The 27,542-nt window shown below is 49.1% G+C and overlaps 10 protein-coding genes across 10 annotated transcripts; 8 read left to right on the top strand and 2 right to left on the bottom strand.

The window, feature by feature from the left end:
• The first annotated feature begins 47 nt into the window (after nt 1-47).
• Nucleotides 48-2,190, top strand: EJ05DRAFT_190122 (SFT2-domain-containing protein). The gene is made up of 5 exons (XM_033739675.1): nt 48-568; nt 829-955; nt 1,311-1,370; nt 1,471-1,513; nt 2,002-2,190. Exons 1-5 carry the CDS (start codon nt 346-348, stop codon nt 2,152-2,154), a joined length of 606 nt encoding a protein of 201 aa, XP_033604399.1. The 5' UTR covers nt 48-345; the 3' UTR covers nt 2,155-2,190.
• A 3,973-nt stretch (nt 2,191-6,163) lies between these two features.
• Nucleotides 6,164-7,111, top strand: EJ05DRAFT_190092 (uncharacterized protein). The gene is made up of 2 exons (XM_033739674.1): nt 6,164-6,950; nt 6,997-7,111. The coding sequence occupies exon 1, from the start codon at nt 6,377-6,379 to the stop codon at nt 6,881-6,883; it is 507 nt and encodes a 168-aa protein (XP_033604398.1). The 5' UTR covers nt 6,164-6,376; the 3' UTR covers nt 6,884-6,950; nt 6,997-7,111.
• Nucleotides 7,089-10,208, bottom strand: EJ05DRAFT_190079 (CBF-domain-containing protein). Its single transcript, XM_033739673.1, has 3 exons — nt 9,943-10,208; nt 8,770-9,887; nt 7,089-8,716 (listed from the first exon to the last, which is right to left on the bottom strand). Exons 1-3 carry the CDS (start codon nt 10,078-10,080, stop codon nt 7,294-7,296), a joined length of 2,679 nt encoding a protein of 892 aa, XP_033604397.1. The 5' UTR covers nt 10,081-10,208; the 3' UTR covers nt 7,089-7,293.
• A 48-nt stretch (nt 10,209-10,256) lies between these two features.
• Nucleotides 10,257-11,931, top strand: EJ05DRAFT_472891 (anthranilate phosphoribosyltransferas-like protein). The gene is made up of 2 exons (XM_033743274.1): nt 10,257-10,725; nt 10,771-11,931. The coding sequence occupies exons 1-2, from the start codon at nt 10,396-10,398 to the stop codon at nt 11,752-11,754; spliced, it is 1,314 nt and encodes a 437-aa protein (XP_033604396.1). The 5' UTR covers nt 10,257-10,395; the 3' UTR covers nt 11,755-11,931.
• Nucleotides 11,932-12,311: 380 nt separating this feature from the next.
• EJ05DRAFT_496831 (uncharacterized protein) lies at nt 12,312-14,948 on the top strand (the record flags this gene model as incomplete). The annotated part of the gene is made up of 6 exons (XM_033746458.1): nt 12,312-12,419; nt 12,470-12,947; nt 13,006-13,523; nt 13,571-13,682; nt 13,734-14,077; nt 14,133-14,948. 6 exons carry the CDS (start codon nt 12,312-12,314, stop codon nt 14,946-14,948), a joined length of 2,376 nt encoding a protein of 791 aa, XP_033604395.1.
• Nucleotides 14,949-15,812: 864 nt separating this feature from the next.
• EJ05DRAFT_507553 (monooxygenase) lies at nt 15,813-17,140 on the top strand (the record flags this gene model as incomplete). The annotated part of the gene is made up of 2 exons (XM_033747931.1): nt 15,813-16,062; nt 16,116-17,140. 2 exons carry the CDS (start codon nt 15,813-15,815, stop codon nt 16,832-16,834), a joined length of 969 nt encoding a protein of 322 aa, XP_033604394.1. The 3' UTR covers nt 16,835-17,140.
• A 332-nt stretch (nt 17,141-17,472) lies between these two features.
• EJ05DRAFT_472889 (phosphoribulokinase/uridine kinase) lies at nt 17,473-18,347 on the top strand. The gene has a single exon (XM_033743273.1). The coding sequence runs from the start codon at nt 17,521-17,523 to the stop codon at nt 18,268-18,270; it is 750 nt and encodes a 249-aa protein (XP_033604393.1). The 5' UTR covers nt 17,473-17,520; the 3' UTR covers nt 18,271-18,347.
• A 2,270-nt stretch (nt 18,348-20,617) lies between these two features.
• EJ05DRAFT_491497 (HET-domain-containing protein) lies at nt 20,618-21,379 on the bottom strand (the record flags this gene model as incomplete). The annotated part of the gene is made up of 1 exon (XM_033745985.1): nt 20,618-21,379. One exon carries the CDS (start codon nt 21,377-21,379, stop codon nt 20,618-20,620), a length of 762 nt encoding a protein of 253 aa, XP_033604392.1.
• Nucleotides 21,380-21,796: 417 nt separating this feature from the next.
• Nucleotides 21,797-23,562, top strand: EJ05DRAFT_189898 (Formate/glycerate dehydrogenase catalytic domain-like protein). Its single transcript, XM_033739671.1, has 3 exons — nt 21,797-22,744; nt 22,793-23,002; nt 23,051-23,562. Exons 1-3 carry the CDS (start codon nt 21,962-21,964, stop codon nt 23,225-23,227), a joined length of 1,170 nt encoding a protein of 389 aa, XP_033604391.1. The 5' UTR covers nt 21,797-21,961; the 3' UTR covers nt 23,228-23,562.
• Nucleotides 23,563-25,144: 1,582 nt separating this feature from the next.
• Nucleotides 25,145-27,266, top strand: EJ05DRAFT_496826 (serine/threonine-protein kinase cot-1; the record flags this gene model as incomplete). The annotated part of the gene is made up of 5 exons (XM_033746457.1): nt 25,145-25,779; nt 25,834-26,077; nt 26,128-26,384; nt 26,433-26,915; nt 26,966-27,266. The coding sequence occupies 5 exons, from the start codon at nt 25,145-25,147 to the stop codon at nt 27,264-27,266; spliced, it is 1,920 nt and encodes a 639-aa protein (XP_033604390.1).
• Nucleotides 27,267-27,542: the final 276 nt, after the last annotated feature.

Genomic DNA, 27,542 nt, shown 5'->3' with positions numbered 1-27,542 from the left:
ACGGTCAAAGGCTGGACAATATAGGCTCAAATTCACGAAAGAGCTTACGCATATTGGAGTGGTTGCTTGCGCGTCGACCGGCCGTGTCACGACTTAAGCAGAGTACGTCATCGGTCAGAAATAAGCTCCAATCTTTTCACGCAGCCTTGGTGATTCCTCCAGCTTCTACCGCAAGCAGCTAGAAGGGTTAATACACGGGGTGCTCGTCAAGGAGCAAATAGGCACCAGCTTTGCCATCCTGAAGGAATAAAATCAAGGAGTACTCAGTCGTTATCATTCAACGACTATCTTCACGAATTTCATAACCTTCACTACAGAGTGCATCCTGCGTTTTCAGTTACCAAGATGTCTGCGCGTGCATTCCAGGATCAGATGAGCTCGATGGGCTGGACGAGGAGAGACGATGATATCCCGGTCAATACGAATCAGTCCACACCCATCCTGTCCAGGCTGAAATCGCTGAACCCTTTTGGTGATGGCGGCTATGTCAGGTTGCCTACATCAGAGAATCCAGGTGCCCCTTTACCTGCACCTTCAAGGAGGGAGGAGGAAGAGGCTTGGTTTGCGCGTAAGTTTCTCATTCTCAAGTTGCCACCTTCAGTGCAACGCAAATTTCCCCCATACCCTCCTTATTCTTTGCTACAATGCAGCGCCGATCAACATTTGGGTGTGATGAGTGAGGAACTTCTTTACGTGCTCCGTTACCCTGCGTATGCATCTGGTTCACACTGCAGAATGCGATGAGTCTTATCACAAGTCACAGTATAGGGCTCCATCACTCGAAGTAAACAATAGCATGCGCTAACGTACGCCACCGTGGCTCTGCAGTCAGCCGATGGGACCGAATCCTCATATTTGCGGGACTCAATCTTGCAGCCATAGGCTTGTTTGCGGCTTGTATAGGTCTGATGTTTACGCCTGTCTTTCTTTTGAGGCCGCGTAAATTCCCAATTCTGTGAGTCAAGTTTCCTTGTGTTTCAGGCTTGAAGACCTTGTACTCCACACCGGGCCCTCTGTCCTTCTACATCCTGTTTCCTCCCCAACCTGTTTCAATACGAAAGTTGTCTTGGAAGATATTCCTCGGACCTGTAACGGTATACGCAATAACGCCATCCTGTTGCTGAATGCGCGCGGCCTCCAAATATCAGCATCATGACATTCACTCGCCACCCAATCATGCTCAAGCATCCTGGTATGCGGATTTAAAGCTGCATATTGGATGGAATGTGCTTGATATAGGCCTTCTTAAGGTTGCAACAGTGACTGTTCACTTTCAAGATTAGGAATGAGCTAACAAAGTATTGCATCAGGTGGACAATGGGATCTGTTCTGTTCCTAGCGTCATGGGCGGTCATGATGGGCCCTATGGTATACAGTACGTCCCCATGGATTTTACCTCCGCTCCTCGCTAAACCAACATGCCACAGTCCAACATTTGTTCTCTGCGCCGCGTTTGCCATTCACTGCGACATACTTTGGATCCATCGCGCTGACACTGTGGTTCTCCATACATGTAAGTGCATTATTCTCCTCAAACTCTACGCTCCCACGTCTGCGCCCACCTGCCTGGCCACAAATGTGCTGTTGCAGTGGCCTTTTGTGCACTTTGGTGGGCTTTTTCCAAAGTATTACATCTAGGCCTCGTCTGCTCAGTGACAGAGCTGGCCTCAACATGTTAAAGCGGTCTATTGTATGCTAGTGCGAGTGGAAAACGCGCTATGCACTGGACCCTTGTACCCCCACGGCCGGCCTTGTGAGAGGCGGTGCCAGTTGCGCGCTCGCTCGCGCGTCCGCGTGACTACGCGGCCACATGCACAAATTCCACAACACCATCTTTTTTCTTGCGCGCAAGACGAAAGTCAGCCGCTGACTCAGCTTTCCTACAACACCCCTTCTTCTCTCCACAAGTTCCCCCCTCCCCCCCTTTCCCTCCGGCAAAGATCAGAAATATACAAAAAGAAATCAACTCGACTGACTTGACCCTTTGTTGGGTGTCTGTAGCTCCATAGTACGGTCCTCACATTCTTCGCCGCCATGATGCAACTTGTTGCTTTACTCTGGTATGCTGTGAGTTATTTCCCCATGGGCAGTACCGGGCTGCGGTTTGGCGCGCGCTTTGCTGGGAATCGCGTCGCTGCGTGGATGAATGGGTAGATTTTCGGTTTTGTTAAAGCTGTAGTAAGTAGAAGGAGTGACTGTGGGGACTCTTGCTGGGTCTAAGGGGACTCATTGAATGAGGAGTGTAAGATTATTGGCCTTCAGAGTGACTGACTCTTTCTCTCTCATCGGATCTGAACGTTGGGAGCGCACACACATATCAAACAAGGCAAGGCAAAAAGAGTAGGAGAAAGGGTGTGTTTTTTTTTTTTTTGGAAAAGCGCAGACAGATATGGTCCCGGCCGGGCATGTAACAGCAAAGACGACACAAATGACTCCGGCTGACGGGACGAATCTAAACCAACACAGTCCTTCTGGTGCCATGGCATACTGTTGCGCTGTATTGTATAACATATATAATTATTCCTTATTCATTAATCTTCTATTACTTCTCCTTTGCCTACCCCTTTTGCAGTCGTCAAATCGAATCTACAAAATTGAGATAGAAGACATGAATGAAGACAATCAGAGCAATTAGCCATCCATCCATCCAGACTACAGTACAACAATGAATGAATGAATGAATGAATAAATAAATAATTGAATGAATAGCTGTGCCTTCTTCGCGCCAACCGTCCCGTAACTCACAGACATCAATCAACATCACAATTCGCAACCATGGCGCTCACAGCTCCCTCCCCTCGTTCCTTCGTCGTTCCTTCTTCCTTCTCTTTCCTTCCCCGCAAAGTAATCCCACGCCGCGCCATTGTCCGTGCGTCCATCAATTGTGTGTGTGTGTGTGTGTGCAGATTACATACACATCCACCACACCAAGAGTCAATTAGTGCCAAGAAGCCCTCCCTCACTACACAACACACACGCGCGCGCAGTCCGCTCCCCAAAGGAACCGTGGAACCGCGAAAAAACAAGTATATCGCCCGTCTGGTCCCAGTTCCAGTCCAGTGCCTGCTGCAAGGGAGAGGAGGGGAGGCGGGAGGGGTTATTTCAAACGGTACACCGAGGGCAGGGCACGTCACAAGGCACGGCACGCGAGGGACGCCAGCGGCGCCCCGGTGCGGTTCGCAGCTTGCGATGCCGGAGGTATAATAACAGTCCGCGGGCAAAGAGGGAAACAAAGGTGGCTTTGTGTTGATGAATTGATGGGCGTTTGAGGGGAGGGGAGGGGGGAGAAGAACTTCGGAGTCTGGGACCGACGTCTGGGACGCGGGACCATGGATAGATAGATGGATGTGGTACGCGCCAGCGGGCTCTCCGGGTGACTTGGAGAGACCCCGCTGGAAAAACGTGAGGTGGCTTGACGGGACCGCTCTATGCACCACTCACCGCATAATGGGAGATGGTCGGGGTGGTCTTTTTGAAAGGTGCTGATCTGGTTTGGTTGACAACTTGAAAAACTTGATGTTCATGACGTTCATCACGGACGTCGGATATGCATTTCTACACATGCATGCACGCGAGTCGGTGCGCTCTCAATTCCATGCCGTCGCACAGCAAGGACAGGCTAGAATGCAGGGCGCGCCGATCCGGGCTGCTGCAAGGCATAGTGGCGGTGTAGCCATACAGACCGCTTCGCTTGAGGGTGGCATGCACAGGCGTGCGGGCGGTAAGTCATCTGATCTGTAGGCTCGAGCTATGAGGAGTCTGAGACAGGGTCTTGGACATTGAAGGTAAGGGTCTGGACGCAGCTTCATGAATCGTAGATCCGGTGCTCTTCTGAGGTGTCGGTATGGTGTAGAGGAGTCTCATATCGTTCTGCTAGAGATATTGTATCTGCTGGAGTGATGACGCGTAGAAGTAGGCAGCGTTGCTGCGAGGATCCTTGGCAATAGAACACATCTTGCCCGCGAAGTTGATAGAGATACTTCCCGGAAAATAAATTCCAAACCCTCGGATCAACGTAAGTGTGGCTGGTGAGGGTCTTCGGGGTGACGTCCGCGATCTAGAGCCTGTGTAGTGTGCATCCACATAGTGGCTAATCGTAAGCTAGACGGTGCATCGATGACGCGACGCGGTATAGCAATATGTAGTGATTAGGAGTCAAAGGGATGGTTACGAGCCATGCAATAACTCACAGGACCCCCTCGAACTAGGTAGTGATGACTTTGTCTATCATGAGGAGTGCGGCAAGAGGTATGATGATGTCAAAGACTATTTATGATGGTATGCCGGCAGATGCGAACCTTGCTCACCAATGGTACATCACAAGGTTGGTTGAGGCAGGGAGATGCTCCACAAATGAGCAGCATTCCGTCTCGAAGCCTGATGATTACCAGCTGCGCAGCTGTTTCAAATGTTTGGAAAGCAGCAATGCAGCGATGTCAAAAAACTGTGCACATGCGCATCAGGATAGGGTCGCAATGCGAGCGAATAGGCTCGGGGCCCAGGTGACAACTAAGAGTTAGCTCTGAAAGTAAGCAGATAGATATCCATCTCTGAATGGATATGCACAGTCTGTCTGAGCGACACTAGAGATATTAAGCATTACATATAGGTACTCATGGGGCACCCTTCCATTCCTTATTGCAGGGTATGGTATGGTTTATGAAGACAATATCGTAATGTAAATGAGATCATCAGAGTTTTCGGTATAGGGGCTTCAGAACTTCGGCTCCGTAAGGGAGATAGCTCACTTCCTGATTGTTCCAGGGCAGCGTCTAGCTCGTAATGGTACTTCCCATGCTGACCACCACTGGAACCCAGCGTAAAATGTATACGTAGCTATGTCGGGAAATGCCGGATGGACTTCAATACGATGATCAGGTGGTCCAATATGTTGGTCTATGGCTTCTCAAAGGCAACCGGAAGGCTGATAACTATAGATACATTCTTCAAATCGCAGTTGTGATCTATTGCATGGACGACTGTGCTGAGATTGATGTCAGGGAATGGTGCTTTCATATATAAGTCCGCATTCTAACGACTTTCTATCTAAAGAGAAAGCGTATAGAAGACGATTGGGCGAGTGAGCGCAATCAACGAGCAATTGGGATTGGCAGGGCGGCAGCGATTAAGCTCGGACAGCGGGAATGCGGCATGATAGGCGTGTTAGAACCATGTATTAGGGTCAAGGTGGCATTGATTCGTTCCCATCATAGAATCCAGGTCTAGATGTCATTTGAGGTGACGGGTGCGGTCGGAAGGATTCGCGAGAGTGGACTCTGGAGAAATGATGAACAAGCAGGATCATGAGTAATGAGACGCGTATAGATATGTAGCAGCGAGTAGCCATGGCGGTGTGCAATCCGGTTTCGAAGGGAAAAGGAAGCCTGAGCACAATAGAGTTGGACGGCGGCTGGCACTGTACACTCTGTGTGGGTGTAGCAAGATCGAAGACGATACGTGCGATGTGCGACATGAGTCGGACTAGGGCGTTAGCGATCAGTGGTGCCAGTCAACGGACTCGTCAGGGTAGTTAGTGGCAGTGTAGAATGGAGATAGAGAGAGAGAGAGAGGCGTGGGTAGAGCTAAGCACAGACCTCATGATATACGGACGAGAGTCAGCACAGAAAAACAGGGCAGAGCTGAATGGTGTCGAGTGATGGATCGATTGCTAACCCTTAAGCGGCAAGAGTGTGGTGTAATAGAGGTGTCGATGGTGTTGTGGGTGTTGAGTGAGGCCAGATGGATAGTGTAGCAGCTCAGCGTGATTTTGGACGGACAGGGGAGGTCCCGCGTGTCATGCAGCCAAAAGGCGAGCTGTGTCAACCCCGGCCGGCCTTAAACCTGCATCTTCATCTGCATCTGCATCGCCTTTGGCATGATGCACACAAATCCACCAGTATCGTCTGTGCTTATTTATTAGGGTGCGATGGTGGAATTCGCAGGGTCTAGGGTCGAGACATCGGCGCCACTCCACGTGCGACTCCAGAAAGCAGATACTGCTCGACCTATTGGTCCGTTGTCAGTGTGGTCCTCGCGGATACTCGAGACGAGCGGTACGATAATAGCAACGATAGTGATAAGGGTTGCCATTCAAGCGTAGGGGAGGGGGGCCGTCAACATACCGGCCAGCTGATCAAAAAGACCGGCTCTCCTAAGTCCGACAAGAGAGTATTAGCACTATTGACGGCTGGGTGGATGAGGAGAGAGAGGAGGTGTGGTTGGTGTTGGTGGTGGTAGAGGTGGTAGAGGTGGTGGTGTATGAGTAGAAAGAGGAGGCTGGGAGGTGAATGATGAATGATGATGGCTGATCAACAGGACAACCTTCGAGCTTAAGGTAGGGGGTTTTAGTTGGGTTATCAGGCAGGATAGGCGCCAAATGACCGGAATGCGGGGGGGTCAACGGGCTGCTCTTGCCCTGTCCTCTACCCCCCTGCCCCCACCTGGCTTGTTGCGTTACACCGTCAAAACAACCCCTACTATATCTGTCCTCATCCTCATTCAGGCCCTAATCATCATTATCATCGTCAGTCTTCCTTGCTTCGTGCGTCAACTATGGTTGTATTCAAGCAGCCGTCTTCAATATCTAGTCCCAGCGGCAAGACGCCTTCGTCCATTGGAACTCCTCAGCGCTGTAGCTAGCAGTCAGTGGAGACAGCGGGAACATGCGAGATGCACAGGCGGGGGATCCGTCCATCTTGCAGCAACCCGTCCGCTGCCTGATGCAAGACGCTCGGGCTGGTCGGCAGCAAGCCGACTTGACGATCACCAGGACGCCCCCCGCTGTCGCCATCAGTCCCTTTGTTTCTTTTCCAGACCACCCCACAATTCATCGACGCCACGACCATCTCCTCGCTTCATCTCCATTCTGTGCCATTTGCCGTGAAAGAGAGCTCCGTTTCGAATTATCCCTCATGCTCCCGTCTTGTAGAGCGTCCCATGGTTCACTTATTGTACGTACGGTCCACTTCAAGGGCCGACTATGGCTAATGCCTCCAGGCTCGGTCCGTTCGAACTTCCCATCTCGCCCCGCTGATTTTCATGTGGATTGCGGCGTAGGTTATGTTGCTTGAAGACCGCTGTAGATTCTGTCAGAAGGGTCAGCATCATGCAGACGTACATTATCTGAACTTGACGGCGTGTTTTTTTTGCGGATATTGATATGCTAGGTGCTCATGTATGATTCAATTGTAGCCGCTGTGTCTGTAGCCTGCAAAAATTCAATCGCAGGAGGCTGTGTACTCCAATTCTTCTTTCGCACCTCCTTGTCTATCGTATATCATATTGAAATCGCCATCAGAATCCGTCTTCATCGTCTTGCATCAGTTTCGCGTAATCATCTGCCGAAGCAAAAGTTGGGAGACTCTTCAGCTTTCGCTTCTTGGCCTTCTTCTCGTCTCTTGCCTTCTTCTTGTCTGACACTTGCTCGACTTCTTCTTCATCTGCGCCTTCTGCTGCTTCTTCAAAGTCTGATGGTAGCTCGTCATCGCTCCCAACAATGTCGTCTTCGTCGTCTTCGAGCTCAGCCATGTCAAAATCATCCTCCTCCTCGTCACTTCCCGCCACATCCATCTCAGGGGCGTCGTCGAGATCTTCTGCATCTGAATCTGAATCAAGGTTGAGCTCGACTCCTCCAGCTTCTTCAGTGCTGTCATCAGCATCATCATCATCGGACAACATGTCTTCGTCGTCGAAGCCACCATCATCACTGTCCTCGTCTCCCTCGATTTCGGGCTTGGACTGAACAAGGGCTTTCCAGATCTCTTCCTCGCCGGCCTCTTCCTCACTATCCTCATCGTCATCCTTCTTGCTCTTGCGTGCCTTCTTGTCTTTCGACACTTTCTTGCCAGACTGACTGAAGTACTTATGGAAGAAAACTTCGTCAGCGGCCACGTCGGCTGCCTTCCGCGACCAGAACGCCTCAGTATTGAGCGGTGTCTCCACAAAAGCACCAGACCGTCTTTTGATGAGTCTATCCGTGCCTTCGCTACCGGCAAGAGGCTGAAATATTGATGTGCCCTTTCCTTCAAGTGCATTGGCTTTCGGGTTGCGGTATGAGAATCGGTCGAGGAAGTGCATCAATGTGTGCAGCGATGGGTCTGGTTTTGGTGGCATCACCTCGCCGTAAAGTAGTCGAGATGCGAACAGAGATACTGACGGATGAAAGTGCATTTTGAACGGTATCAACTCCCACAAGCAAACAAGGTTTGCGTTCGCGTATTGTGGATCCCTCTTGCGCCCATCATATGTTCGCTTTACTTCTTGCGTTTCCTTTTTCTTTTTCATTGCCATGGCATCTTCTTCAGTCTCAGGAGCATCCATGAAAACTTCTTCCTCGTCGTCTTCCTCTGGAGAATTCATCATCTCACGTATACTTGGGAACGTGATAATCAGTTCGTTGATAAGAAACAATACACCACAAGCAAATGGTGGCTCGTGCAGAGTGATTATCTGCATCAATCTTTTGACGAATGCCTGTACCCGTTTGGGATTCATGTCTGACTTCAAGGCCCGATACAGAAGATTGAGGTAGAGAATATGTTTGGACGTAGTCGTGAGACGTGGATCTAGAAGAGATTCATATAGGGTACGGTAGAATCGATCAGCAGTGAAGTGTTTCGTGGCGGAGATTTGCTGCAGTAAAATCAGAGCCTGAAGACTGGTGTTAAAATTGGACGCATGTGTGACTCTGTATATCATGTCAAGCTTGGACTCGAAGCTGTGCAAAGTTAGTTTTGATCAACATCTGCTCCGATACATCTCATAACTCACGCCTCATCATCAGTCTTTGCGTAGGGAAAGGCTCGATTGATTCCAGTCAGTATTTGAGCAATCATCTTTTCGTCGGCCTCTTTCTGCACCTCCGCTGCACTCTCCTTCCTTTTGGCTTTTTCTTTCGCCATTTTGCCCGGCTTTGAGCCTCCACCTTGTTCACGCTCGCTTGCATGCGGATCCTTGATAAGTCCAAGAAAGAGCTTAAAATATATTTCCAGTAGCTTATCTGATACCTCTTGCTCCTTGGAGCCGAGGATAGTTTGGTTGAGAGTGACGACCGCATTGTACCGAGCGTGTGCCGATTGTCCCGGTCGGAAGAGAAACTCTGCTTCTATAACGCTAACAATGACTTCCTTCATAAGAGGATGACTGTTTTGCAGTTGTAAGAGAAGATATGAAGCCCGCGACGCAATCTTCTTGTCCGTGTCACCTAGCTTGTTGATCAATAGACGCAGCAGATTCTCCTCTTGCTCTGGCTTCTCCTTCAACAGTTCATAAACGAACGTGACAGATCGCATGCGAGCGTATTGTACCTCGTCATTGCACCAGACTTCGATAGTCTTCAATAGCTCAAAGTATTGCTTTTTGAGCCAGTCTTCGTAGGTCCAGGAGATAAGATGCACTTTCTCCACCCCCGGTGGAAGTTTCGGTACCCCTGATATCTTTTGTATCGTCGTCACTCCCTTTAGCGCGCCAGCAAGAGCTGGTTGCCGATTGAATGCACGCAGTTTTCTGTCTGGCGGCAGCAAGACGCCTTGTCCCAGCAGATCCTTGAGCGCGGCAATCGCCATCAAAGCCTGGTTACGACTCCTCTTGCTTGCGAGACCAAGAAGGTTTTCAAACGCCTTCCTCGTGTGTATTGGTGACTCTTGAACCAGCAACGTCAATGAGGAAACTTTGTCTTCCAATGTACCCGAGGATATGGTCTGGTACATGAACTTGTGGGACGAGGAGCTTGCATTCGAACTCTCGAACATGGCGTTCTCGGCTTCGAGTAAGGTCTCGCCATATCGATGCAGGTCGTCCAGAATGTGAAAGTCTGGAGTTGGGGCATTATCGACGAGAGGTAGCTCTGGGAGCTCGGCAGCGTGCCAGTCTGGTCGTGGTTCAAATGTCTACACAGCTATGCTTAGCATATAACTTTCATCTTATCTTGCGCCAAAAACGTACCAACTTAGGCTTATGCCCATCGCCGACCTTCTTCTCTTTTCCTTTTGAGCCATTGTGAAGATCCGACTTCTTTTTCTGAAAGGGCTTGGACACGGCCTGTTCCTGGCTAGTGTCCGTACGTTTCCTCTTCTGCCCCATTACAAGATCTTGCTGTGCTTGAAAATAAATTGCTTCGCCCTGGCGTGCCTGAGCTCTCGGAGGTGTTTGCGGAGGAGAAAATTATCGTCCGGATGCCAAGATAATTGTCCCGCTTGCACGTGTTCGGCAATGATCTTCAGGCGAAACTTTCTTTAGCGTATCAGTCCCGACCCACCCTTTATGACTCGAATCGTACAGCGAGCATGAGCATTAAAAGGTGAGCAGAGCATCGCATGATCGTCTTCTTCTGCGCATGGGATCTTTCCGCTCCAACTACACAGAATTGACCCTCGTGGAGGCACGCCGGCTGTGACTATGGCCATCAATTCTGATCAAGAGGAGCAAAATGCGAAAGTTTCTATAACACCGCTGCTCCGACGTCTATGGCCATCCCCGGATGGAGAAGGCGTGACCGCAAACGAGATTGCATATGCTATTGCACACATATTCACAGACAGTCTGTCGCCTGTGCAAACGGGAGCACTCCTTACGGCACTTCATTTCACAGGCTGGGACAGACGAGCAGATGTAGTTGGGAAGTGTGCTGCTGCAATGCGTTATGCTTCTTCTCCAGTAGACACAAAGTCACTGGCGAAATTGGTAAAGACTAAAGGTAGAAAGGAGGGGAACTATAGAGGGGGACTTGTGCGTTCTCTACCAATCATCTACTCTTTATGCTAAGAATTCCAGTGCGATATTGTAGGGACTGGAGGAGACTCGCATAATACCTTCAACATCAGCACTACATCGTCTATTCTCGCCTCTTCCCTTTTGATGATCGCCAAACATGGGAATCGTGCGTCGACATCCAAGTCAGGCTCTGCAGATCTTTTGAGCTCGACGAAACCGAATGCGCCAGTTATATCTGCCGTAACTCCATCATCTGTTCATGCGGTATACGAGAGCTCGGGCTACTGTTTCCTATTCGCTCCGGTTTTCCATCCTGGAGCTAGATTTGTAGCACCTATTCGGAAGGAGTTGGGCTGGCGCACTATTTTCAATCTCCTAGGACCCTTGGCTAACCCCCTCGAAGATCTCATCGAAGCCCGTGTCATCGGGGTTGCTCGTAAAGATATGGGAGGGGTTTTCGCTGAAGCTCTCCAGATGGCAGGTGCAAAGAAAGCATTGGTTGTATGCGGAGAGGAGGATCTAGATGAGATTAGTATCGCCGGGCGCACCCTTTGCTGGCAACTAGTGGAGCGACCAAATCCAGATTTTAAAGGCTCTCAGGATGCAGCGGACGACGACTATACCACGAGTGATGACGACGCGCCACCAAGGACGCTTGTAGATATCGAGCACTTCATGCTAGAACCGGCCGACTTTGGGCTCCCTCGACATCCTCTTAGCCAGGTCAGCCCTGGAAAAGAGCCAGAAGAAAATGCCCTCATATTGATGCGAATCTTGAGAGGAGAGATACCACCAAATGATCCAATCCTTCACTTTGTCTTAATCAACACGGCAGCCCTGTTTGTCGCTTCGGGCCTGTGCGACTCAGACTCTAGCTCCATGGGTGAAGGAGATGATGGTAATGTAATCACGGAAACTGGGCCAGGAGGTCGCCGCTGGAAAGAGGGCCTTCGACGAGCACGATGGGCCGTAAGCAGCGGGGCTGCCCTTCAGCAATGGCACAACTTCACCGAAGTCACCAACCAGTTGTCAAAGACAACCTGAAGTCCCAATGATATTGGCTCCCAGGACTGTTCTATGGCATAGATACTTAGAACCAATCAAATGTAGTGCGTAGCGCATCAGTTCTAGCTAGAATAATTTTACCAGTCACTTCAATATAAGGAAATACGTTCCTTACGCTGTTACAGTTGATGACAATTCCACTTGTACGACTTTCCACTCAGTCGCCAAGTATTTGTTAGGGATTGTTATATGATAGACCAGAGCAGGTTAGTGAAGAAGATACTTTGCAATTGATATGTTAATTCAACGACTATTTTCATGATTCAGGACTGTGGTATTACAACGTTGGGCAAATAGATGTTCACTGACCGAGGTTTTCGGACACTTTGGGAGTTTAATAAGGACACACCATTTTCAAGTAGCACACCCACAAATCTAATTTGTCTTGTGTGCACCTGGACATCTCAATCTCCGACCGCCCGCCGCGCCACCGCCTTTTTAGAACGGCAGAACCTGTCCCACACATTTTTCAATTACTTACAATCAACCAGGCGAATTCGGCAGCTTGACGGCCTCGCCCTTGCTATCGCTACAGTATGGGCCGCAAGCCAAATCAACTCATTACAGAGTATTTTGAGCGCGGCCCTAAACTGGAGGACGCGAGCAATCGATACCAGCACACTTGCAAGTCCTGCGGAGAGAAGGTTTGGTGAAGCAAAATTCTCTGGCGATCAGGTCTTGACAAGCTCTCCAGTTTCCCAAGGGTAGAATTGATAGCCTCATAAATCATCTAACCAAGAAATGTCCTGCGCTTCCCGTTAGCGACCGCCAACGAGCACTTTTACAATTCCATGATCTTCCAGAGCTTCCAGAAACCAGACGACCCTCCATTGCAATCCAAAATGGGCTACCTTTTACTCCGAAGCAGAGCATGTCTGGATTAGAGGCACTAGCAGAGGTTTCAAGGCAACAATTGGATCTCACAGGAAAACATGTGAGCTCTAGAGGCGGAAAGAAACAACATTCTCGTAATACTGGTGAACATGGTGGAACTCTCCTGGAAGACTTCCTCGTGTCAGACGACTCTAGGTCTGACCTCAACACGATTGGAGTGACCGATCGCCACGGTAGGTACACACACCATAAGGAACAGAATTTTAATGCGCATGGACCAACTCAGCCGCAAGAAACGTTCGCGGATTTCGGATTGCAATTCGAAACTTTGCGGCAGCGTATATTCCCTTTCAGAGTTCTACTCATGAGTTATCCACATAAGCTGATAGCTTCTAGATGTCTCCAGTCTACCCCCCTTGTTCCCACAGTCCAACAGTACTCTGACTGCACACGATTCTCCTCAGCCCTCTGCCCCACCTTTGGGACACAATGTAGTATCCACCTCTAGCGTGTCATCTCCCACTTTGATGATGACGGCTTCTGCTGCCCAGAATCTTATGCCCGATCTAACAGACCCCAACGTAGTCCTGTCAGATAAGTTCAACTTGCCTGCCACAGGTAGACCATTATGGACGAACTTGCAGAATATAGATCCATCTTTAACAGAAACAACGAACCCCGGACCAGTGTCTGTTTCAGAAACACAGTCTAAGGCAGTCACCACGCCAACGCAACTAGGGTCTAATATGCTTAAACCTAGTGCTTCACAGACACATTTCACCACGGACTTCAGCATCGATCAAAAGCCTGGGAAACACAAAGTCCGGGGGCGATTCTCAGATACGCGACGCAAAGAGGTTCAGGAGGTTAGGAAAAGAGGCGCATGTATCCGTTGCCGCATGCTTAAGAAACCTGTGAGCTTGCAACCATGTCAGGTTCTTGACAGCGACTAATCTCAAAGTGTTCTGGTGAGACACCTTGCGGTACATGTAGCAGTGTCGATAGTGCGAGATTGTGGAGGCACCCTTGCATCCGGACTAGGATTGCAGAAGAGTTTGGTCTATACTCTGCAGGTGAATAAATGATAAGCAACCAAGTCCATCGCAATTGACACGTCGGTACAGGACTTCACACCGTTTTGGCGTTTCACGCTCTTGGAAATGTCAAAAGCCAGTTACAGAAGATTCCGGGTCGGATGGAGGTCAAACATATACCTGAGTCTACGACATATGTAACATTCTTGCCCTTAAAGGGCAAAACCCCATTAGATCCTCTTCTCTTTGGTACTACAGTTGACGGTACAGTGGATACCAGTGATCCTGCGGCCCTTGACGCAGATACTGACGACCTTGCGGGCAAGATGGAACAATACATCCGCAAACTTGCCCAGACTTATCACCAAACTGAAAGCTCTGGGTTCATGCAGATCACTTTGTCAACTCTAGCCGGGTTTGGCACGGATCTTAAGGTGAGTTCATCATGGGATATGAGCCATGCTCTACTCTAATACCGCATGTTATCAGGATGACGTTATAATGGATGATCTTATAATGAGGTCCCTTGAATTGTGGGTCGCAACGACAATTCTCGCAAATCGAAACATTACATGGCAGATATCACTGAATGCATCGACTCCAGCCTGCGCCAACCTTGTTGAAATAACAGACTCTGATATCGAGAACGACTCGAAAATGTCAATTAATCGACTCCCTATCACGCCAGCAGAAGATCACGAGTCTTACAAAATAATTGCGCTTCAATTACTCGGAGCCACTGAGAAGCGTGCTGCCACACTTTCCAAATCAATTATGAATGACATTGAGCGTCGGCTACTCCAGAGGCAGCAAGCAAAGCCTTTTGAAACCTACTTGGTCTCAATCGTCCTCTTGGCGTGTGTTGAGCGTATGTGTTGGTACTTCAAAACGTGGGAAATTACGAGTAATGAAACATCTACCGATACAGCCAGTGTCCCTGCAGACGCGGCAGCTGAGCTCAGAACCACCCTACTGGGGAGCGAACAACAGTTTGTATCCAAGCATTGGCCGCTTGACAAGGCTCCTCCCTACTACAGCCAACAGGGAGAGCGTTTCAGTGATGTGCTGGTAATGTTACTGCGCATGCGAGGTGTTCCACCAAAACCAGCTGTACGGCAATCAGATGGGGTGATAATTCCAGTCGGCGAACATGTTGACGACGCTGTGCGTGACTGGTTTAATCGAGTCTCTCTTGGCGCAGCCTGGCTGGAGGAGAGACCTAACGCACGCTTTATCGGTGAGACTCCGATTGAATGGGAAGGGAAATACTGGTGCAAAGTCATCAACGCGATACTGGTTCGATGAGATTAGACAGAAAGCTGGCGTTTCGGTTCATGGGACTTCACGACCTTAAATGATCCTTATGATACCAAATCTACTTGGCGTAGTCTGGGCTTGAAGATTTTCCACATAGTCTCACTTCATACGATTACAGACTATTGGGCTTCAGAGCCGTTGCTTGCGATCGTAAAAAAGAATCTGAAGCAATTCATCAGGGTGTGCACCCAACAGCGATCTAAGTTCTACCTTCAGAGACCGTACGCTCATGACTTAGTGAGCGGATCTCTATTGTTGTCTTTAGGCTAGAACATCCATGGCACGACACCTCAGTCGAGCATAAACATGAAAGTTCCCGAATTGAGTAAATTCACCGAGCCGCTATTAATGATCAGATCTAGCGACGTCAAATCTTCCGAATTGCCACCTCAAATCTGGCACCACGCCACCTCAAATTAAAAGTATTCCGAGTAACAAGCAGTGTTCCTCAGGTATCTTAGTTCAGTACTTCTTGATTTTTGGTACATTCGCAGGTCGGTTCGAGATTGCTGCTACGTGGATGAAGAATCATCCATATTTTCAGTTGGTGCTAGATTAACTGCTTGTTAGGAACATCATCGCTATCTAATCCAAGCCATCTACATGACTGAACACAACGCCGCTAGAGGCGGAATATCTTTGATCTTGTGTTCTCGGAGGTCTCACTAACTATGCTGTGACACGATTTGAGGTGTTAGTGTTGGCATTCGGACGAGTCAAGACTTCGATATCAATTCATAACTTCCGAATACCAGCCACGGGCTGGCATACAAGACTCTTCACTTGCCTCCACCGACCTTCTCAAATCTGTGCAAGCCTCGTCCCACTCTGTCCTCGCTTTACGTCGCGAAGATGCTTTTCGCCGTCCTGTTCAATCTCTTGCTGCTCAGCCTGAGTACTGCCCTGGCTCTACCACTGGATGAATCAAGGGGAACTTGCACGAAGCCTCAACTACGCAGGGAGTGGAGAGATCTCAGTCGCGCAGACCGCAAGAGCTATGTCGCCGCCGTTCTATGCATGAAGAAGAAGCCATCAAGTATAGGGCTGTCCACTTCGTTATATGACGACTTTCCCTGGGTCCACAACAAGCTTACCAACGAAAGTATGCTATATTCAGCCATTTGTTTTCTCTTCATCCCTAATGTGTCCGTATAGTACATTTTGTCGCGTCATTCCTTCCGTGGCATCGCTATTTCATATCCATATACGAGCAAGCCTTGAAAGGTTGTGGCTATTCTGGCGTCGCGACATACTGGGACTGGACACGAGACGTAGCATCCATGCCATCCTCGCCCGTGTTTTCCCCCATTAACGGTTTCGGTGGCAACGGCTCTCCCGATAAAGCGATGCAGTTGGACGGAAATACCCAACGCTGCGTCGCTGACGGCCCTCTGAAGGATCTCCAGCTCCCCTACTTCGGAGACAACGCCGAGCCTCATTGCCTTTTACGTACCTTCAACGCCGGCGGCGAAGATGCTGGCGATATGCTATCGCCGAATTATACGCCTGACGCAGTCGAGCAAGTGATGCAGAGCCAAGACTACGACAGCTTCCGCATAGCACTGGAGAGCGGGCCTCACGGTGCGATTCATGCAGCGCTTGGAGGCGATATGAGTCCAGCAACCGCGCCAAATGATCCGTTATTCTTCTTGCACCATGCACAGGTTGATCGGCTGTGGTGGCTATGGCAGCAGGAGTCACCCTTAGTGCGCACCCGCGAGTATGCAGGCATCAGAACTCAGGACCAGCTTGATGGTGTGATACCGCCGGGAGCGCAAGTCACTGACCTTCTGCATATGGCGGGACTGGCGAGCGATATCAAAGTAGAAGAGCTTTTGACGACGCAGAATAGAAGGCTGTGCTATCGATATTGAGCGCGAGTAATGTTGACTCTGTTTTATAGCGATTGTTAATTTAATGAATGACGAAAACCTTAATTGTACAAAGTCATCAAGCAGCCGAATTGGATACACACTGATCTATGTAATTGGGGGTGTATTTGCGAAAGTTGTCTCATCGGCGCATGCAAGCTCACTCAGTTGTGATGTACAGAAATAGTAACCTGTACGTGCACTCTGATTCGTCGAATCAAACAAACTTCAGCATAAATCAAACAGCCGCTAGACCTCAACAAGTAGTCCGGAGCCCAATCTTTCTGCTAATTAAGATCATGATCTGTGTTTTTGCATACTCGAAATAATGAAAAGGATATTGGTATGTAGGATATCGTGTAGTTAACACAGCATACGTCTCAATAATATGACAAGACCTGCCGTTTCGTGCAATAGGAGACTACCCGTCGCTAGAGCTCTCCGTCGATATAGATGCTTCCATCCACAGTTCGAGAGGCATAACTATTAGATTACACGAGTCATGCACAGTTTGTCCGCATACAATTTTGCGTGACTCCACGATCCATGGATCAAGGATCGTTCCCCCACCCCCACCTCGAGACGACGGACACCGGGCGCTCGTTTCGGCCATGGATGATTAGCCTATCTATCTATCCATCGTGCATCTTCTTACAAGCACGATACTTGTACCCGTGGAGCTCAATACCATGCAAGAAACATATCTGAAACTCGCACACACAATTATCGAATGCGCCCACACAAATCCACGTCATCGAACACTCATTGGTATCGCAGGTCCACCTGGATCAGGCAAAACAACAATCGCAACCGAAACAGTCAAATTAATCAATGAACAAAGCACATCCATCTCCACAGACGCACAGGACGCTCTGGAAACAGAGCTTCCGGTTCGTGCAATATCCATCGGCTTGGATGGTTTCCACCTCCCACGTTCAGCTCTCGACCAAATGCCGAACAAGGAAGAAGCACATCGTCGTCGCGGTGCACCCTGGACATTCGATGCTGCCGGCGCCCTTGCTTTCGTTCAGAGACTCCGGGCCTGGGCAGACACGGAAGTTGACACGACGTATGTGGACAGTCAAGACGAGGTACCTATATTCGCTCCATCATTCGACCACGCCGCAAAAGACCCCGTCGAGGATGGAATATCGATACCCACAAGCACAAACATAGTTATCATCGAGGGTATATACGTTCTTCTGGATGAACCCATATGGCGTGGAATAGGACCTTTGATGGACCTCCGAGTATTTGTCGATGTGGACGAGGACGTTGCACGAACACGTGTTGCTCAACGACATGTGGCCGCGGGTATCGAGAAGACGATCGGGGATGCATTTGCAAGGGTCGACAGCAATGACACGCTGAATGGAAGGCTGATCAAGGAGAATATAGTACCCGGTGTCGATGTACGAATTCGTAGCTTCGATATATAATGCATCATCTCCCTATCTCATCGGATATTTGGTACTGGAACCTCATCTTTTGTAGCTACACTAGAAGCGCAACTCTGGTCAATGTATTGCTGCATGCTATTTGACAGATCTTGATCTTATGCGGATTCTTGCTTATAACGCTACCATCTGAGTCTTTCTGGTCGACATGCATATTTATTGTTACAGGTTCAGCTGCCAGTCCAATGAATGCTTTAGCAGTCTCTTCCAGTGATTAGCCTTTTGTCTCAAGGAATGAGAAGAAATAAGTCACTACATAAATGATGACCAGACAATGGCACAGGGCGATATAGCAATACCGCTCGATATTTTCCAGAGCAATAGAATTTACAAAAGCTAGGCTGATAAGAGATAGATAACTAGACGGAGATTAGTTCTTAGTCACACTTCTTTTCTATGGAATGATGTCGGTATCGGTACTATAAAGCCATATTTTCTTCTACGTCCCTGGAATTGATGCCGTCATTTGACATCTGAGTTCTCGCCATTGGGAAACACATAGAGCAGGATGCAGGCTATGATGTCGTCATGTGGTGACTTTATACAATAGTGCAGAAATCTACCCGCTATACAGCATGGATTTCTATTGGATACTCTCAGTAAGCTATGAGCGCAATTTAATCAGGATTAGCGCTTAGACGACGACGACGACGTGCCTTTCTCCCACCCTATAGAAGCCATAAGCAACCAAGATTGTGACAACATGTGACAGCACGATTCATACTCGGACGCAAGGGGGCCTCGCTATTGGGTTAGTGCCCCTGACTTACGCCGACTTACTCTTGTGAGACGGAAAATCAAAGCTGGCCATTGCTACTATATATAAGGATATGGAAGAGAATGGTCTAAAGACGCTGTTGAATGAACAGTGCAGCAAGTATATGCTTAAGTAGACTTACCTTTGCGAGGCAGTCATGATAATGGATTTATCGTATCATAGCCCAGGTCACATATCACGGGCACTACTACGAATAGTGAAAAACAGGATTGAAGATATCGTGCTTACAGCAAGTCACATAATCTAGAGTCTCATATCCTCGAAGCGTCGGTCAAGCACGATACAATCACGGTGGAAAAGGGAAGATGAGATGATCTAGTCAGCAGGCAGTTCGTTATCGTGGGCCTGCTTTGACAACCTTGTTAGCATCTGGCCCCAGGCAGAACAATTGCCTGGTCGACTCCAGGGTGAAGGTTAGTAGGAACCAGTCATGTGATCCGCCGCGCTATGAATGCCAACAGCATGATGTTGGATGAAGTGACGAGAGAGCGAACGGAAAATAGGCATCCGTCGTTAGTTTTCAAAAGCTAATTAAGCAGTGAGAAAGAAGAGAGATGGCATTTTCTCGTCTGTAACAGAATCCTCAGGCGTGTTCGTTCGAAATGTGCCGCTACAGTCAGAAGTGCGAGGGTGTGCGCATACACTCAGGCAAAGTCTTCTCACCGTGTCTTCAGAAGCTTGTCCCGGGTGCAATTCGACTGTGATTCCGGACGATAATTCAGCAAACCCTGGAGTCGCGTCCGCCCATGCAGTTGCATCATATTCTTGCAAAGCTCCTCTAGCTATACTCCTTACTTTCTCCACCAGATACGGATGGCTTTCGATATAGATATGTGGGCCTCTGTGGTCCTCTTGTTGAAAGACAAACACGACGAAATTGACTTTGACGCCCGCACTCGCTTTATACGCAAAAGTATGGCCGTGGCCTAGACGGCCAACAGATTCCGGACGATGGTAGCCTGATAATCTGTAGCGACGGCTTTTACGTTGACCATTACCGAAGACACGTACAGCATACTCCAGCTTCACGTTGCTACACGTCTGTATATCATACACATAGTGGAGTTTGTATACGTCAGCCCGTCTACCTGCCTCGATGTAGAATGATTGCATCTTCATGACACCTTCGATGGAACTTGGTGCTACACGTAAGCCATCGCTAGTGTCCATTGTAGTCGTGAGGTGGGCATGAGATTTGTGGTCTGCGTGATCATCGCGCGGATAATCCATGAGCCTTAGACTGGGGTTTTTGTATAATGATGTGCCTGGTTGCAATGCCAAGGATGTTCTTGTTTCTCCCGACGAAGTGATGTACCCTTCAGGGCCTGGACCGATAAGCTCCAACGTCCATTGAAGATTTTCGGAAGGACCGCAATTGAATGGTGCGAACAGTCGATGTAAACCAGTACGTTCTGTGCCATAGTACAAGGCCATCTGGAACAATAGCCCTCTGTGAGTGATTCGATAATCCATGCGTTGGTCGGCGAAAAAGCATTGACTGGGAAAAAAGTCCTCAGGGGCATCTGCAAAAAGGTGTTTGTTCCCTATGCACTATAAGCTCCGCACAATATCTAGTTGCTTGATGGACTGACTGTGCACGAATATAGACTCATCGTTACTGATACGCACGATCTCTTCCTGGAGTCTGATAAACGCATTCTTACCTTCTCCATATAGCAAAGGCATATGAATGCCTAACAAACCTAAAAGGCAGTAAGCTTCGTCCTCTACCCTCGTAGTCTTTCGACGTGCCGCCCAAGATATCTTGGTTCCTACGTTGACCTCTACATTGTACCGATCGAACAGATCGAACAAATTTCGCTTCGGGATGCCTGTGATGTCCGAAATTCTTTCTCGAAGAGATGACTTGTCCCCAAATTTCGTCCAAGAAGAATCGAGAAACACAACGCTATAAGGCGCAAGCAGTTCCTGGAGGGTCCAACCACGATAAAACCACCGACAGTTCTCAAGAGGAGTTTGCCCAGTTGCATCGTAGTCATCGAGGTAGACATAACAGATCGCGGCGTTTGAGTACCACCGGAACATCGAATTGATAGCTTCAGAGAGCTCAGTGGGATCTCTTTTGTCGATACAGCACGTATCTATCCAAATGTATTTGAAGCCTTCGCGACGAGCGTAAGCACAGCAATTGCGGAGCTTGGCGAATCCTTTCTTGAGCTCAAGTCCAGCCTGCTGCTGCATATCTTCAAAGCTGATCTCCTCGTCCCTCCACGTATGCGAAAGAATAGCATAGTCTGGAACATCACTGACAAATATCTCCAGGAGCTCTGTTCCAACGTTCATTAGACGCATTATGAGTGTTGTTGGAGACGGTCAATGAAAGGCTGTGAGATGCACTAGGGCGTTGCATAGCTGTTGCATAATTGCCAAGACAGCAGGCAAAGACGAGTCAATGGGCTGAACGTGGGTTATATTTAAATCGACCCTGCTTTCGTTATCGCTAGGCATGGGTTTAAGATTTCTGGTGATTTGTTTCGACCTCTGGTTGCGTATTCGGCTTCTCGATGACTCGCGTTCTACGGTATCACCTCTGGTGTGCGCCATTGCTGCATCACGTCTCTCGTAGTTGATAGTCACATATGTTCCGCCCTTGTCATCTATGTTCTGCGACAATGAACGTCTACGAAAGGAAATTTCAGCTACTGAGCGAGCCAGTCATTAAGTTCTTTCGCTCTGCTTCCCCTTACGTAATATGGAACCTCACCAGTATCTCACGTACCGCTATGACTCAAATCGTCAACCCCGCCAAAATATTAACGCATCCTGACCCAAGACGGATTGACTCATTGACGAATTGAAACTCCAGGTGTCTCCAAAATTGCCCAATCCCTTGAGCTCACCTCCTTCCAGCTTCGATCATATCAAACGAGCGCGATGTCATCCTATCCTGTCCTCCACCTCCGTCAAGAACAACGGCCTTACGAGCATCGTGCATTCTCTCCTGATGTTGTAGGCAAGCTTGTCGCTGCTGGGTACCCAGTACATGTCGAGCGCTCCTCTACCGATCCTTCCTATGAACGCATTTTCAAGGACCAGGAATACTCCGATGCTGGCGCCAAGCTCGTAGATACGCATACCTGGACAGACGCAGACAAGGGCACCTTGATACTCGGGTTGAAAGAGCTCCCGGAAGAAGACTTCCCTCTAAAGAACGACCATATACAGTTCAGCCATTGTTACAAAGACCAAGGCGGATGGGAGAAGGTGCTCGGCCGCTTCCCGCGTGGTGGCAGCACCTTGTACGATTTGGAGTTTCTGGTAGATGAGCAGGGAAGGAGAGTGAGCGCCTTTGGATATCATGCAGGCTTTGCGGGTGCAGCTTTGGCACTTAAGGTGTGGGCGTGGCAATTAACCCATCCCGCGTCAGAACCACTACCAAGTGTTGAAAACTTCACGAGTGGAAGGGGTTACTATCTGAATGAAGAGGAGCTGGTCCAACAGATTCGGGAGGATGTTGCAGCTGGCGAGAAGGTTGCAGGACGCAAGCCACATGCGATGATATTGGGAGCGCTTGGAAGATGCGGGCGCGGTGCTGCAGACATGTTCAAGAGAGCTGGTCTGACAGACGAGAATTTGACCAAGTGGGACCTCAACGAGACCAAAGACAAACAAGGACCGTATAAAGAAATCGTCGACAGCGATATCTTCCTCAATGCTGTAGGTACTGTCGTTGAGCATGAAGGGAATCGAATTAATAAAGCGCAGATCTACCTCTCCGATCCGATTCCGCCCTTCGTGAACCAAGAAACTCTCTCTTCTCCAGACCGTAAACTGACTGTTGTATGCGATGTTTCGTGTGACACATCGAATCCGCATAATCCCATACCCATCTACAACACCCTCACGACCTTCACTAAGCCAACGCTCCCGGTCAAGGTCCCCAGCAGTGAACTGCCCCTATCGGTCATTGCAATTGTGAGTTTCCCCATATAATGTAGTACCCCACTCCTAACGCAGAAACAGGATCACTTACCATCAATGATGCCAAGAGAGGCAAGCGATGCGTTCAGCCAGGGTCTGCTTGAAAGCCTTCTCACCCTGAAGGACCGGGACTCGGCGCCAGTCTGGAAACGTGCAGAGGATCTGTTCAAGAAGCACGTTTCGAGGCTTCCACCAGGCCTGCAAAAGAAAGAAGTTTGAACTAAGTGTGGAACTTATTGCGCTTCCAATGAAAACGCCTGTTCATATTGGTAGAGTGAAGATGGTCACGATAACATCAACTATAGACAAAAGTTCCCTCTGCATATCTAACACAACGGCTGACGTGAAAACTAAGTATCAAATCGTTTAAGAGTCCTCGGGACATTGTTGGTACTACTGACTATTTAAAGTGCCTAATCTGCTGGAATAACGCTTGTGGTCGATGCGTCGACATGTTGATGATAAATGTAGTTTCTCATTTGCATGATCGACCATATGATCGATCATGCTGAACCAATTCTATCATCAGGCTGTCGTGATGATAGCATCGACCCAAATGTTCACAGGGAAGTAAAGAAAGGATTCGGGAAGATGAATCGGTAACAGGAACTCGAAGAGAATGCTATTTGCGTTGGTGATGGTTTGATAGATGACGGTGGGTGTCTACCGGTCGATCTGCAAGCCTGCGAATAACTGTAGCCGAGTGAAGGGAGGATAGAGGGAGGACGAGAGGAGAGATGGATGTCAGAATCGTGCATCCAAGCAGTGGAGAATGAAGTATCAGGATCTTGAGAAAGAGCAGCGGGCAGATTGGTGCTTTAGTAGGACTATTTGGGCTTTGTGATGTTGGGCTGGAGATGCCCAAACTTGCCAGTCAAGGCATAGTGGTATGGCGATCTTTGTGCCGGCGTCCATTCCGTACCACTTTCTGACAATTTTGACCCCCGCTATTCTAATGACAGCTACGCGCGTATCCGTTCCTAGTCTGATCTTCCACGTTGATGACAGTTTTCTATATCAGGCGGCCTCGGCTCGTGTGGCGAGGTTAGGTGCTGGTGGTTGTGATAACGCCGAGAAGGAAACGCCACACCATGTTCCACGCGGATTCTGCGTATTGTCACGCCAGCACCCATGGAAGATCGATGAACCTGCGTGTTCCTGGAAGTCTACAACATTTTAGATTACTTCATGGCTGACAATGTGGAGGGGTGCAGGTGAAGACGGGCTCCTGTAACTGTCATCAAGGCACAAAGGCATGAAGGCAGTCTAGGCAGCAGGTGTTTTGGTAAAGAATATATACTAGGCCCGATAAAGTATTAGATCTGGGCAACAAGTAGTCAGGGATCCTGCTCCAGTTAAACTGGAGCACCACACATGCTGACAAGCGTTCCTAGAAGTACCACGACAGGGCTGGTATATGCGTACCCCATCATTGCGGAGAGCGTAAAATCGCGTAGTGTTCGTGCGCGGTTCGGACAGACTGGGCCGGTACACTAAATATTATCGATTCACCCGCTCTTTCTATCACACACAAGTCGTCGCGACTAATAATGCATTAATCGATACGAAACAGCCGCGCCATGCGAACGATAGAGAACGCTTTACTTTTGATACTTTGCACTTTCCTCAGACTCGTGATTCAGTGTATGGATGGCCAGCGAAATCAAGTCATGATCGAACGTAGTCGGCTTATGTGAGTGTAGAAATACCTCGCACCCCCTTTTGTACGCAGTATTAGCCCGCGACTCAGGCCAGACCGTCTCTCTGCTGGGAGCAAGCCTGAAACACTCCACTCCCTCCTTTTCCCAAGCTTCACCCCACCCTACTAGTGCACTTCGAACGACTCTGAACTACCTTAGGTAGACTCCTGCTTCCTCTGCAAGGTCTCACCTCCTCCAGTCCTAAATTGTGTGTTGTTGTCGGTCTGGATCCTTTCCTTCTACCTGATCTGCAATCGTCCGTTCACCGCTTCTTGGGTGCGGCGCATTCGTTGGCACGGCAGAAGAGAGCAGGCAGACACGCGAGGATACTCGAGCAGCACCAAACATCAGCTGTACGTACCATTCTTTGAGTTGTGCCTCTAAACACACTGACACCTCTTTCTTCGCAGGCTCTTAGTGGCTTTGAACATTCACCATGAATTACAATGGCCAGGGACAGGGACAACAACAGCAGAATAGAGACCCGAACCGCCTTCATCTGAATTTCGGCCCACAGGATCGCAACTTCGCTCCAGACCAGGGACGCGCCTTCCCTACGACCCCTTCTACCTTTCCTCAGCCCGTTTTTCCAAATCAGGCCGGTCAACAAGAAGTATGGGGAGCACAACAGAATATGCCTGGGTACGGTCAGGGATTTTTTGGTGGTGGCGGTTATCCGTCACAGTACCAGCAACCTGCTAACCTCCAGCAACCTGGAGCTGCCTACCGTGGCGCTGGTGGATACCACGAGCAGGCGAATGGTCTGGCTCATCAATTGTCGAATCAACACCTCGGTGGAGCTGCACGATCAGGCAGTCCGTACGGACGACAGCCTTCACCGAGTAGCCAGCGACCGAGGACTGCTGGTGCGACTGGACAGCAACAATATGGCGGCTACATGGGCTCGCAGTTTCCCATGCCCCGCCAGCCTTCAGTCTACGATGAAACGCCTCCGGATAAGAGCAATGAGAAATACGGGGATAACATTGTGCGTCAAGCAAAAGTCTCTACTGGCCTCGTCAGCACCTTCTTCAAAGACAGCGTGCAGCGCGCGCGTGATCGTAACCAAAGGTGAATTGGTAACCTGCCTCAATAACGTGACAGAGATACTGACTCTGGAATTAGAGCTCTGGAGCTCGAACATATTATGAAAGAGCCGAGCATCAGCAGCAACAGGAAAGAGTCGAAACGTCTCGCGATGAAGCAGGCCGAATCTGACTTTCTGCGTTTCCTTCGCACAAAGGAGAAGCCTGAGAATTTCCAAACCCTGAAAATCATTGGCAAGGGTGCATTCGGTGAGGTCAAGCTTGTGCAGCGTCGAAACGACGGCAAAGTCTACGCCCTGAAATCACTTGTCAAATCCGAGATGGTATGGGCATCTATATATCAACATGACACTTTTGAGACTAACTTTTGAAGTTCAAGAAAGAGCAACTGGCTCATGTACGCTCTGAACGTGATATCCTTGCTGAATCTGATAGTCCCTGGGTCGTGAAGCTTCACACCACTTTCCAGGACAACACATTCCTGTACATGCTTATGGAGTTCCTCCCTGGTGGTGATCTCATGACTATGCTTATCAAGTATGAAGTCTTCACGGAAGATATAACTCGATTCTATATGGCTGAAATTGCTTTGGCTATAGAAGCTGTTCATAAGCTTGGCTTTATACATCGGTAAGAACAGCCACCTAATGTACATTCATCATGGCTGACAAGTCCCAGTGATATCAAACCAGACAATATCCTACTTGATAGAGGAGGTCACATCAAGCTCACTGATTTTGGTCTGTCTACAGGATTTCACAAAGAACATGATGCTGGGTATTATAAAACCTTGATGACAGGCGCTGGAGCACACAAGTCAGCACGCGATAACCGAAACTCCATGAATCTGGACCAGATCCAGCTGACCGTCTCAAATCGGACGCAGATCAATACTTGGCGCAAGTCGAGGCGACAGCTTGCATATTCGACGGTCGGAACTCCCGATTATATTGCACCTGAAATTTTCAGTGGCAATGGATACGATTTTGGCTGCGATTGGTGGTCTGTTGGCACTATCATGTTCGAGTGCTTGGTTGGCTGGCCACCTTTCTGTGCGGAAGAGCCACCAGACACGTATCGCAAGATCGTCGAATGGCAAAGATATCTTTCTTTTCCTCCCGATTGCAAATTAAGTCCAGATGCTCTCGACTTTATTCGAAGGTGAGTGGGAGTTTGTGGAGTTGGTTTCCATATACTGACGCCATGTCAAGGCTTATTTGCGCAGCCGATGATCGTCTTGGGCGTATCGGTGGTGCCCACGAAATCAAGCAACACCCTTTCTTCCGTGGCGTGCAATGGGACGGCTTACGACGCATTCGCGCGCCTTTCGAGCCCAAGTTACAGTCCGCCATTGACACGCAGTACTTTCCCATCGACGAGATCGATCAGAATGACACCAGCGCGGTCCTCCGCGCACAGACTGCGCAGCAAGGTGAGGATGCGGCCGCCGAGATGAACCTGCCGTTTATTGGATACACCTACAAGCGATTTGATGCATTCAGGGGATCCTAGATATGGTTCCGGGGGTCTTCTAGAGCTCCCTGAGTGCACCAAGACTTGTCCGACGCCGAACGCACCAATCAAAGGAACGAAATTAGAAGCGAGTGAACAGCAACAGAATTGAAAGACTTCTCATGTCATTTTCTTACCAAGCTATAGTGCTCTTAGCACGGCGATTGTGAAATGCTTTCTAGCTGCTCATATTACTCTACATGTTTGTCTTCGAAGACTGCAGCGAGCCTAGCATTTTCAGATTATTCGTGTGGGCGTTGGGAAGCATGTCAATAC

Source organism: Pseudovirgaria hyperparasitica (assembly GCF_010093815.1).
Source record: "Pseudovirgaria hyperparasitica strain CBS 121739 unplaced genomic scaffold EJ05scaffold_2, whole genome shotgun sequence".
Classification (NCBI taxonomy): Eukaryota; Fungi; Ascomycota; class Dothideomycetes; order Acrospermales; family Acrospermaceae; genus Pseudovirgaria; species Pseudovirgaria hyperparasitica.
This window is presented reverse-complemented; position numbering and strand designations above follow the sequence as displayed.